At 45.8% G+C, this 11,866-nt stretch overlaps 2 protein-coding genes across 2 annotated transcripts in view; both read right to left on the minus strand.

Annotated features, from left to right (window-relative positions):
• Positions 1 to 1,637: 1,637 nt before the first annotated feature.
• Positions 1,638 to 2,652, minus strand: PLAAT1 (phospholipase A and acyltransferase 1; the record flags this gene model as incomplete). Its single annotated transcript, XM_079539725.1, has 3 exons — positions 1,638 to 1,739; positions 2,035 to 2,303; positions 2,514 to 2,652. 3 exons carry the CDS (start codon positions 2,650 to 2,652, stop codon positions 1,638 to 1,640), a joined length of 510 nt encoding a protein of 169 aa, XP_079395851.1.
• A 197-nt stretch (positions 2,653 to 2,849) lies between these two features.
• Positions 2,850 to 11,866, minus strand: part of LOC306949887 (IgGFc-binding protein-like) — a gene marked incomplete at both ends in the record, with an annotated part of 59,210 nt that continues 50,193 nt past the window's right edge. Inside the window, 9 exons of the mRNA XM_079539936.1 lie at positions 2,850 to 3,353; positions 6,042 to 6,052; positions 6,281 to 6,420; positions 6,735 to 6,852; positions 7,457 to 7,588; positions 7,903 to 8,041; positions 8,959 to 9,158; positions 9,910 to 10,040; positions 11,066 to 11,242. Of these exons, the coding sequence (XP_079396062.1) occupies positions 2,850 to 3,353; positions 6,042 to 6,052; positions 6,281 to 6,420; positions 6,735 to 6,852; positions 7,457 to 7,588; positions 7,903 to 8,041; positions 8,959 to 9,158; positions 9,910 to 10,040; positions 11,066 to 11,242 (1,552 nt within the window). The remainder of the gene's footprint in view (positions 3,354 to 6,041; positions 6,053 to 6,280; positions 6,421 to 6,734; positions 6,853 to 7,456; positions 7,589 to 7,902; positions 8,042 to 8,958; positions 9,159 to 9,909; positions 10,041 to 11,065; positions 11,243 to 11,866) is intronic.

The raw sequence follows: 11,866 nt of genomic DNA on the forward strand, positions 1-11,866 counted from the left end.
CTGCTCCAGCATTTAGACACTGCTCCACTAAACCCTGTCACTGCACCCATGGGGCTTGATGACCCAATTAGTGACCTAACCTTGACTGCACCAAGGAGCACATGAGCAACTGCAAAATCCTGCATTAAATGAAACTGCAGCTTCCAAGCAAAATTCCACTTACAAGGCAATTCTGGTTTTCTTCCATTCTGGAATAAATTTCAAATGTGGGAGGGTGCACATGCTGTCCTTACTTCACCCTCCCTTGCCAGTTTTTGCAGACACAATGTGCTGAGCACAGGGAAAATTTCAGCTCAAGCACTGCAGCAGGCTGGAGCTGGGCTGGGATATGCACCCAGGGAATGAATAGCTGCCTCTTTACCCAAATTTAGTTCTCTCTTGGGTGCCACGTGGCACTGCTGCTCTCAGGGCACACTGGGTGGAAAGCTGCACAGAGCTGCTTGCTTTATCCAAGTCACGCCAAGAAGCAGAGGTTAATGTGCACCACCGCTCTTCAGTTGCATCGTTCAGGAAGCTGAGCCAGGCTGGGCTTGTTCTCATCTTCATATTAATCAGACACTTCCTAAGTTTAGTCTTGAAAGATCTTCTGACTACATTTACAGGAAATTAGAACAGGGCTTCCAGGTTCTGTTACCAAGAGCCCAGTTTTATTTCAATACATTTTCCATGTTAAAAAACAAACAAACAAAACAACCAACAATATTATTTCATTGTATTAACTACAAAATATGACCAGAAGGCTTGGCTTTGTTATTTCAAACACTGAAACAACCATTGTTTAAAAAAAGCTTCTGGTCCAGTTATATACATGGTGAGAGCAGACAAAAATAGCAAGCTGCTTACTGACAGCTCTTGCTCCTCTCTCTTATTTCTCCAGAATGCTGCACGTGGTGAAGGCACAGTTAGATTTCATTTCTTATATGCAACCTGCAAAAAAATACAGTTCCAAACATGCAAGCTGAACACTCTCCATGAAGAGTCATAAATCACACTTCCACTCAAAATCTTTCTCCTAGGATGAGCTACAAGCCAGCTTTGTGCTCAGAGACAGTGAGACTTTGTAGGCATGGAGATGTTACACAGCTCAACCTCCAGGTGTGGGACGTGGGCTGTGCTGTCCTGCTGGCTGGGAGAAGACTTGTGCTGGAACAAGGGTCTGTCATGCTGGTCACTGCAATGGGCCCAGCTCCAGGCACAAAGACTGCCCTGAGGTTTTTCTTTATAATCATAGAACCGTAGAATCATTATGGTTGGAAAAGAGCTCTATCATCATCTATCTAGTCTTGCACAGGCCTCTACAGCAGCGCTGCTGCATTACTTCTGGTAAGGAGATAAAAACAAAAAAGGTTAAAAACAAGTAAAAATGCTCCTTCACACAGGTTAGGAAAGGTTATTCACAGAAAGCCCACAGGATGCATTCTGTAAAAACAGTTTATGTGCCAAAACCCTCAGCAGATCCCTGAGGCGTGAGGATAATTCGCTCGTGAATGCTGCCAGACATTGCTGGTGATGCCATGGCAGCAGCTGTAGCTAACAGACTGGGGCTGCCCTCTGAGAGAGGCACTGCTAGGAGTAAGGGCACGAACCACCCTGTGTCGCCAGCAGCTCCTGCCTGGCATCTCCTGCCCAGTGGCCTCTCAGTACTGCCTCTCTCGGCTCCGGCTCCGCAACAGGCCCAGCAGAGAGAAGGCACCTGCAGCCGCCGTCACAAACCCGATGGCACTGATGGCTCGGTTGGCCTGCGGAGGGAGAGCAAAACATAGGCACATGAATGAAGAGCAGGTAGAGCTAATCAGGGCAATGAAATGAGTAAGCGATCCCGTGCCTTCATCCTTGTGCTGAACAAAAGCAGTACCCCAGCCCCAGGGAGCCTCCTGGTTCAGAGTATTTTGTGAGCCTGTGATGATTTGGACCCCAGCCCAGGGGCTGTACTGTCCCCATGCACATCTGGAGCTGTGCCACAGTGCACAGACACACTAAGCGTTTCCATGCCAACCCCACAAGGATGGACCCTGGGCAGCATGTGTTGCCTACCTGCTCAGAGACCCCCTCGCCATAGCGGAGCAGTGTGACGAAGTGCTCGCAATTGTTTCCCAGCAAGTCGTAGGACACCTCCTGGTTGATGAGGTACTCGGCACGTCGGATGATCTCCTCCAGAGGGAGGGGAGCGTAGGTGCCATCGTACTTGTTGTTGATGCGGTAGGTGTCGTTTCCCACCACCTCCTTCAGAAGCTGCATCCTCACCATGGCCTTTCGGCTGAACACCGACTTGGCGCTGCCAAATGTGGCTGGCGGTCCCTCCTCTGGGGAAGGCACAGGGTGAGCCAGGCAGGTCCCACACAGCCTGGCCACGACCCCAGAGAGCTTGTCTGGCCCCTGGAGATGCCACCCATGGGGCTTGCAGCCCCTATCCTTTCCTCTCTCCCATCCTGGAGCTGCCATTTGGGGCTGACCACCTGCCCCACAGTGCTCTCAGCCATCCCAAAGCACCCACCCCACCTCACCAGCCTTACCCACAGGTGTTACGTTGATGATGTACCCATCTCCCAGGTAGAGAGCCCAGTGCTGGTATGCTGGCCGAAAGATCTCAGTCAGGTCCCCAGGCTGGGGATCTCCAGGATGGGCGGCACTGAAGCTCTCATTTGCTGCCATCTTGCAAAATCCAGCTCAGGACATTCTTCTCTGGCTGGGCAGCCCAGGGCAAGGCACGAGGGGAGCTCTGGGGTACACAGAGGTTGTTTGCTGGGGGCTGGCATGTCAGGAGGTCATTAGTGCCTGGCACTTGCAGCACAGGCAAGTGACAGCTGGCTGCTGCTGCGCTGGATGCTGTTTGCAGGGCCTGGCTGTGATCAGTGTGCTGGCAGAGGGCAAGGAATGAAATCCACCCTTGTCCTGCTGAGCAATTGAAGCAAAAGGGTAAAGCCATCGTGGGCCAGCAACAGCTCCCAGCACTCACCCCCATCCAATTGCTCTCTGCTGGGGTCAGGGGGCCGAGCTCCCCCCCCCCGACAAGCCCTGCTCCCATTGAGGCTCTCCCCAAAACAGGCCCCCGGGCCGGCTCCGTCGGGCGGTGGCAGCCGCTCTCGTATACCGGCGGGGCCGCGGTGCCCCAGGCTGCGGGGCCGCACCCTGCTGCAGACTCCCGCTGCAGACTCCCGCTCCCCGCCCGAGCTCTCCCCGCTCTCCCCGCTCACCCCTGCGTCCGCCCTGCTGCTACCGCGGCCCCGAACAAGCCCGGAGGTGGAAGCCGTCCCGATCCCTGGCTCCTCCCGGCCGCTATAAATAGCGAGGAGAGGGCGGCTGCCTGCTGCCTCGCGTTGTTGCTGAACCCGATGGCCGGGTATGCAGCGATCCTATGGGGAGAGGGGTAAACGAGCATCTCTCACCAGGAGTCCTCCAGAGAAGGAGTGGTGGTGCGGTGCGCTGCCACTTGACTTCTTTGCTGGCAAAGGGAAGAGACGGAGGTGGAGCTCAGAGCCCGTCCCAGTTGCCGTTTTAGGGCAAAGACGTCAAGGATGGCTTTTCATGTGTCTTTGTGTTGTAACTCAGGGATTTCCTCCAGGTGTAGGAGCGTGTGGCCATGCCCAGCATGTCCTCTGAGCCGAGGGGTGGGAGAGTGCAGCTGAGCAGCTGTGGCCAGCCCATGGCTGTTGCCAGAAAGGAAGGTTCACCGCCAGCAGATGTGTGCTCTGAGTGAGCTGAACCAAGCAGGAGATTTAATGCCCAGTGTCAGGAGAACTGATTGATTTGTAAGATCTGAGTAGTGTCAGATTTGTCATCTTTCTGGCTTCTATTAACAAGAATTAGATAATTCAGTGAAGCACTGCATTGCAGTTCTGCTTTCTTTATTACCCCCTTTCAAGTCTGAAGCACTTACAAGGCTTTGCAGTGGAAACTCGAAGCAATTCCTACGTTACTGAAATAGCAAAGTGTAACCATGGAAACCCTGAAATCTGCTTCACCTGTGTACAGATAGGGCTGCATTACCTGGGAGAGATGGAGCTGTGATCCTGCAGGGTGTGGGGTATCCTATGCTCCCAGCAGCTACGGCAGGAAGTGAGCACAGTCAGCAGCTCTCAACATTCACAGAACTGCACTGTTAGCAAGTACAGGAGAGCAATAGGAAGCTGCTGCTGAACAGGCAGGAAAGCCGCCTTTAGAAATGTGGTGAAATTGCAGCATGACGTTGGCAATTTGTTTGTAGACAGGTAGGTCCCTCACACTGGTTCATTCTCATTATGTAGTGAGGCTGAAAGCCCCTTTCCATTCACATTCACTCCTCAATGGCTGGGCTGTGCACGTATGGACAGCTGGTATGTTCTTGAATGGACCCAAGCAAAATGCCTTTTGCCCACCTGACTGCCCATGGGGATTACAAGTGCTTTTCTGGCTAGCAGTGCTGAGGGAGGTTGAGAAGCAAACATTTGGTAGAGGAGTAAAATGAGGTCTTTGCAAGAAGGAGATAAGGTGTGGCTGAAGGAAGGGGCTTTGCTGAAGGCAAGGAAGCTCTTGTCTGACATATTTCCTTACCTCATGAGACCATGCAGAAATGCTGAGCAACAACAAGTGAACTGAGAGCAGGGAGAGATCGTCACAAACAATACCTGGGCACTCAGAAAGGTTAACAAGCAGTAGATTTGGTGAGGGGAGACCACTTGAAGCCCCACCGATCCATTTCCAGAGTATTTTAAATCTCAAACTGCACATGTGAAGTAATGATGTATAAATAGTGTAACTCAGAGGAGCTGTGTGTGCACTCACTGCCATCATCCACAGATCAGGAACTGAACCAGAAATGTGGCTGAAACCCAAGATGGTCATCCTGACCTTTCCTCTACCTCTCTCCATCACTCCCTTCCCTCACTGTAGGTTGTTCAGCCCTTTGTAAAATAATGAGGTTAACTAGCTTCTCCCAAAATAGCTGCTGCCATCAATAAAATTTTTAGTCAATTGTTTTCCTTGTGTCTAAGAGCTTCACTCGTGCCACTGGAAATTTGCTCAGGTCTTATACAATGCCTAGGCAGAGCTTCTGCCCCCTGAGGGGTGTTGGGACATTGGATTAACACTGAAGATCCAGCCTGTCCAATGCAGGAGCACAGGAACAGCAGCATTATCCTGTTATATCTCAGTGTGATGTCACGTGGTTTGGGATATTCCTTTGCTCATTGGGACCAGCTGTCCTGGCTATTCACCCTGCCAGCTTCTGGTGTGCTGCAAGCCTGCTCTCTGGCAGGGCAGTGTGAGGAGCTGAAAAGACCTTGACTTTTGTAAGCACCATTTGGAAATAACTAAAGCATTGGTTTTTTTATCAACATCGATTCCTTTTCCTTTTCCTTTTCCTTTTCCTTTTCCTTTTCCTTTTCCTTTTCCTTTTCCTTTCCCCACAAATCCAAAACATAGCACTATAGGAGCTGCTCTGATAAAAATCAGGTCTACCTCAGCCAAAATCAGTACAATGCCTAAATCTTGCCACAAACACTTCTGATATTCTACTACTGAAGAGTCCTTAGTGGAGTCCAAGCCTGAGCTGATGCAAATCTCTAACCACATCTGTAAGTGTGACAGCTTAAAAGTTTGCAAAGACCTCAAGAGAACTTTTGACAGGATTTCATTGTTGATGTAGATTTTGTTGCCTGCCATTAGCACCCACAGGCAAGGGCCGATGACAGTCCTCATTCTTGTCCACTCCAGACGGACAGCAAGGAGGCTGCTGTCACTCCAATAATTACTTCTTTCAGACTGGCACGTCCCAGTGGGATGCATGGAGTGGGTTATCTGTTATCAGATCAGTTTGATATTGTCTTATTTTTTCTTTTCTCCCCAATCAATCATGCCTTAACAAAAGAGCAGAACTGTTTCCAGCTCAGTCATCTGTTTCTCTCCTGTTTAAGTATTTGGGTATGGTGGTGTCATGACAACCTGCTTGAGATGCTATCATTAATTCTGACCTTGTCAGTCTGCTGCTAGTGCCTCTATCAGAGGTATGGATGTGACGGCACAGCACAACTGTGCTTCTGAATTCAGCCTGGACTTAATGTTACCTCAACAGCCTCTGTGGACAATACAGTGTATAATGTGAGTTAAGACTTACTTCAGTTGGAGTCTGCAACATGAGAGCTGAGATATATTCCAGATGAAAAACTTCAGAAGCCTTCAGTAAATGCAATTATTTATTTATTATTTTGAAAGTGTTGGAAATATTATTAAAAATACAAGAGCAGAAAGTAATACATACGAATTGGGAAAAACAAAACAAAACACGCTAACTACAGGTATGTACTTCGGGGTTCATCTTGGTCAAATGCAGCATTCACTACGTAGCCATAATTGTGTTCACGTACTCCACCACCTGATGTATTCTCAGACTTGTGCAAAGATGGATTCCGTGCACTCATATTTGCATCTGCCTTTCTGCTCCTTCTGTACACAAACAAACAAACACCAACAACCATCTTTAATTTCTTATCTGCAATGGGAGGTCAAACCGTGGTGTGAGTGTGCATGTCAGACTCTGAAGAATCCCGAGTGTTGTGATAGTGATGCGTATGCCTTATGTAATAGGAATGGAACCTCTTCATTCCTGTAGAAAAAAGCTTTCCCTCATACTCCTCAAATGATATCTTGAATGCTGTACTTCCTTTTTGTTTCTGCAGATGTGGGATAGCAGGTGTGCGGACGCTAAAGTGAGTATGTCTTGCCCTTGCTGAATGTAGCAAAGCCAGGAATAGTCTTACCTGAAGAGATACACTGTAGAGGTGATGAGAATGACAACAGCAACCACTGCTACTGTAACTCCAACAGCGATGGCAACTGTATTGCTCTGAGAATTGCTCTCTGGGATACTGGTGTCATCTGAAGAAGAAATGAGCCCGGTCACTATAAGTGCTAAGAGCACTGAGAACCGAAGGATCTCCTCTATTTCAAGTGTGAAACTGCACTCTGTGGAATCAGACGTGCTTGTCTGCTTGGTTTATATTGTGTTCTCTGACTGAACTGGCTTTCTGGAATGGTGTTAGACCAAGGTCCTGTATGCTCTGCAGAGCCCTGCTGCCATGCTTTCTAGTATCAGTTTGCAGAGGGATCTGCCCCCTTCTTTCTGTTTGAATGTACTAATACAGACCTGACCACCCAGCTTGGGGTACAAGGCCCAGTTTCTACCTGAAGCAACAGTGTCACTGACTTGGTAGGAACCTGTACTGGAATATTTCTAGTGTCAGCTTCCACTCTGCCTGGGACTAAAACACAACCTGCCCTTGAAAAGATGTCACGAGGTCCCAGACAGATCTGACACCCCCTCCCACTGAGTTCCTTATTGATTCACAGCATGGAAATTAAGAGCCAACTCAGTCTTCTCCATAATGACACACCCCCTTTTTTTTTTTTTTTTTTTTTTTTTTTTTTTTTAAACTAGTGGTGTGTGTAATTCAGGCAGTGAAATCCAAGCTAATTTTATTACCCAGCCTTTCAATGTTGCAGCTTTGTCCTGTGTACAGCTCTGTACATTCACAGTAGTAGCTGTCAGAGGTGCCGTTGGTTGTTTCAGAGCAAATTCCATCATTCTGGCAAGGACTTGGCATACATGGTCCAGCTAGCAAAAAGGAAGGAGAAAGGCTTGAGAATCTCATGTAATCCAGCCCTGAGAGAATTGCTCTTGGTTAGATTACACTGCTATTGCTGGACATGCCCTGTATTTTAAGATCTGTTATTTGTTTTGTTTGATAACAGGAGTATGGGAAAGAAACACTTTCTATGACAAAACATCAGAGAAAGTTCTCCAGTAATCTTATTAAGTCAGCTTATTATTTCTTCTGTTCAGACTGCTGCAAATAGCCCAGACGCAGATACATCCTATAAGCAATAACTCAAGACTTCTTAGCAGTGAAGGTTTAGTGGTTCACTTACTCCTGTAGCACCCACGAGTGTAGTTTGCGATGTTACAGATTTCATCAGAACCACACACTATGTTAGTGCAGGTGACAGTGGAGCTCTCTGTGCACTGGCATTTCTGGGAGCAGTCATCAGTGGTGAACTCTTCTCCAATCTGGAAGATAGCAAATGAATGTTAAAAAATATTAAATATCAGTATCAAAAACATGAATGGAACACTAGAACCCTATGCTACTCTGATTCTTCTTGATGAAAGACAACATGGCAGATCTCTCTTTTTTGTACTTTGAATACAGAAAGCAAGCAAGCAGCTCATTAACCCAGTTCCTTGAAACTCAAGGAATATTGATGAAAGTTCGAGGTGTGAGATCCTAGCCCCAGGTTGGGTACATGGACAAACAACAATATCTAACTGTTGCTGGAGATAAAGTAGCAAATGCATCATGTTGTGCCTACAAGACAATGTGCAAAGGTGCCATGTCACTTCTCTGGCAAGTCCCATTTGTTTAGAATGTCTACCTCCTCCCATAACACCTTCTTTACTTGCTTTAGGCTTTGTCTATATCAAATCTTCACTGCCAAAACGACTACAGAGCTTTTTATCCCACAGCTGGAAGTGTGGGATCTCTGGATTCCTCAGAATCCAACCTCGCTGGGGTTCTCTTCATGCTGCAGCCAACATTACAGACTCAGCCCCTTCTGTGCCACTCTTCACTGAAAGGAGAGGGACCATGGTGTCCAAGGGAATTTTTCTATGACTGGTGTATTATACATTTTAGAACCTATTCTGGCTGTTTACAGTAATAAAGGTGAAAAATTAACAAGGAGGTCAGAGTGTAATCATATTCTTCCCCCAAGTGCCTGCAAAGTATTCTGACAGGCAGGGTTTCAGAGGCAGACTGAGCAATGCATTCTCTCTTCCCTACCTCCAGAGACCAGAATATTATTAAATAAATTGCTCTTTGTTTCAAAGTTACATGCTGAGGAGAACAAAGAGATTATCAAAATAATTAGCACAAGAAAATATTGTTTAGCACTGCGGGGGCTGTCTGGCCTGCTGAGACATTGTACCTCATAATATTTGTCAAGGTATGTGCAGCCACATTCTCTGTAAGGCACGCAGTCAGAGTCACTTAGAATGTAGCCAGGGAGACATTCACAGCCTTCAACACAAGGCGATTCACACTCGGAGGGGCTGGTCATGTCGCTGCAGGATGCTGGGCATGCAGTCATGCATGAGTTGTATTTGCTGTTGGATGGACACGACATCTCTGTAAAAATAAGGAGAGTCCAGTTATAACAGGTTGCAGCTACACATTGCCTCCTCAGAGCTGTTTTGTAAGGGCAAAATGATGAACACACATACACAGAAATATTCATACATATATAATGGTAATGAAGTTATAAGTGAATGACTCCACAGTAAGGAAATCCATTCTCAAAGCTATTCATATGCTGTGCTCAGAGTCCAGGTTTTCACTGATATCAAATTACTTCTCACACATACGGAGTAGCTGAAAGCATCAGAGTAGTTTCACAGCTCTGAGAAGCGTACTTCAGAAATACAAAATCCTCTACCCATGGGTGATGCAAGGTAAGTATGGCCTGGATTAACTACTCAGCTTGGGAAAAAAATGTTTGGAAAAAGAGGTTTGAGATCATTGTAAATTCTGTTTCAGCATTTTTCAGTCTGAAAGACCAGTTGGGAATGGAGATGTTTTATTTTTCTCATGGAACTTCTCATGGCAGGGGAGCTGACTACTCTACTCCCCTAAGTAACTTTCTAAGGTGGAGTCTAGTACAAAACATCAATATAAGACTCAGAGGCAGCAATAGAAGAGGAAGTGTGCGTGCTAAACTATGAACAAGATTGAAGTGTGCATCAATGTTTGTAAGACCTTTTTTGTATGTTTGTAAGACCAAGAAGCTTTGACATGCAAAGCTTCTAGCAAAAACTTCTAATCTCATATTTTGAGAGTCCTTTAGCCAGAAACCACACTTTCATTTTCTTCCTATACTTACCACAAGCAGTCTGTTGCCTCCAGCCTTCCATATCGACTCCTTGCTCCTGACAAGCAAGCACGTACTCTTTCAGATGGCGACATAACGTCTCAGCAGCATCTTCTTCCACACACATATCAAAGACACAGCTCCTGTATGCAACATGAGAAAGCATTCATGCTCTATACCTTTTATTTTTTGTTTGCTGGTGCTACCTTCTCAACTTTGCTGATCATCTGAGTATCAGTGACCTGATTTTCAGAGGCAGTGAGAACTGAGGTGAATGGGATCTGCAAATATACAGTATCTCAGAAAAATAAAGCAGCCACTAAGAAAGTAAAATGGGCTGCCCAATCAAATTCTAGAGTGAGGAGAAAGGTGGGCTTACATTAAGAATCAGGATATAGACCCTGAAGTCAATGGTCCATTTGTTTGGTTTAAGGCACTTTCACGTTCCTCTCACAGCTAAGAGAGGCTCTGAAGTGGGCACCACCTTTCATTGTACATTACTTAAAACTACATGAATAAAGAATTCTGGCAGCTGCTTGGCCGTTCTTTGACTGATGATGGATGAATGACGATCCTAAGAATTAATCAACAGGTTTCATATGGTTCAAAACCAGGTGTGTGGGAACTGTGTACATAGGAGGCCAGATGAACAGAGGGAAATTTCTTGCCACTGCCATGGAAGTTATTCTTCACTAAACTGTTTTTTTGCACCATTCTGTGAAAGACTGAAGAACTGTCACTGACAGCGTTAGTCTCTGCAGCTCTGACTTGAAGACTGCATTTTACAAAACTACAATTTCTGAAAGGAATCTAATAGGGGCAGGTACTGACTAAATTATCACTGAATGTGAATGAGAACTCTGAGCACACTGGAGATCCCAACCTACAGGTATAATGTTCAGTGCTGCTGCCTTAGGTAAAGAGGAAAGCTACTTTCTAGAGATAACAGAAAAGTGAAACTAAATAGAGAGAAAACAAATCTTAATTGAAAAAAAAAAAAATAAGGGGAACTAAACATATAACTAGTAGAAGCTCTGGACAGTTCTCTGAAGACATTTACTATCCTCTGTTCCTGGAAACTGAAGATATACAGTTCTTATTAGAGACAAGCTCCAAAATTGTTTTGGAAGTGCAGATTAAAATTGCCCAGATTGCAGCAGACACTTACGAGTAATAGGGCTCTGGTGGGACTTCAGAATGACAATTTGCAAAAGGACCGTCCAATGCAGTCAGGATTTGACATTTAGAAGTGCTGTTTTCTTGCATCAGCTCATTTTCACTGCAGCCTTGATAGAGCCCTGTATCTGGTTCCTCGTCACTCTCATCTTCCACAACAGCTTCTCGGCTGGAAATGAAGTCATTATGAAACCATCAGATCTCTGTACATCCAGCATTCATAGCACTAGTTTGCAAGTAACAGCATCTCTGCCTTGTGATAGAATTGTCAGCTTATTTCTTTCTCAATTTTTATACTGAATGTGAAGTGGGTATATAAAGTAAATCAAAGATGTACTAGAACAATTCCTACCATTTTAGAGATATATGGGTTTTTAAATCTAAAAGAATAGCTGTTGTTATCTCCATGGACATTCGATATGACACAGGTTTCATGCAGGCCTCCTTCACCTAAGCCATTCAATAATAATTGAATGCTAGGCAGCGTAGTAGACCACCATTTCTTGGAGGTATGTTCACTTTCACTGGAGAACTGGCTACATGCCTGAAGTGTCAGAATTCTCCAGGCATAACTTTCCAGAGCCTCTCTATGCTCAATATTAGCCTACATGCTGCTTTCAGCTATTCTGGACAGGTTTTCACAGCTAAATTGTATCCTGATGGCTAATACAATTCTATTTACATACTGAAAAGAAATACAAATAATATAATGATTTCTGTTGGTGGTTAAGCAACCTCAAAAACCTTTCAAAGCAAATTGAAAAGCTGGAAGGAGAGAAGAAAACTTAGTTCC

Source organism: Tetrao urogallus, assembly GCF_951394365.1.
Source record: "Tetrao urogallus genome assembly, chromosome: 9".
Taxonomy (NCBI): domain Eukaryota; kingdom Metazoa; phylum Chordata; class Aves; order Galliformes; family Phasianidae; genus Tetrao; species Tetrao urogallus.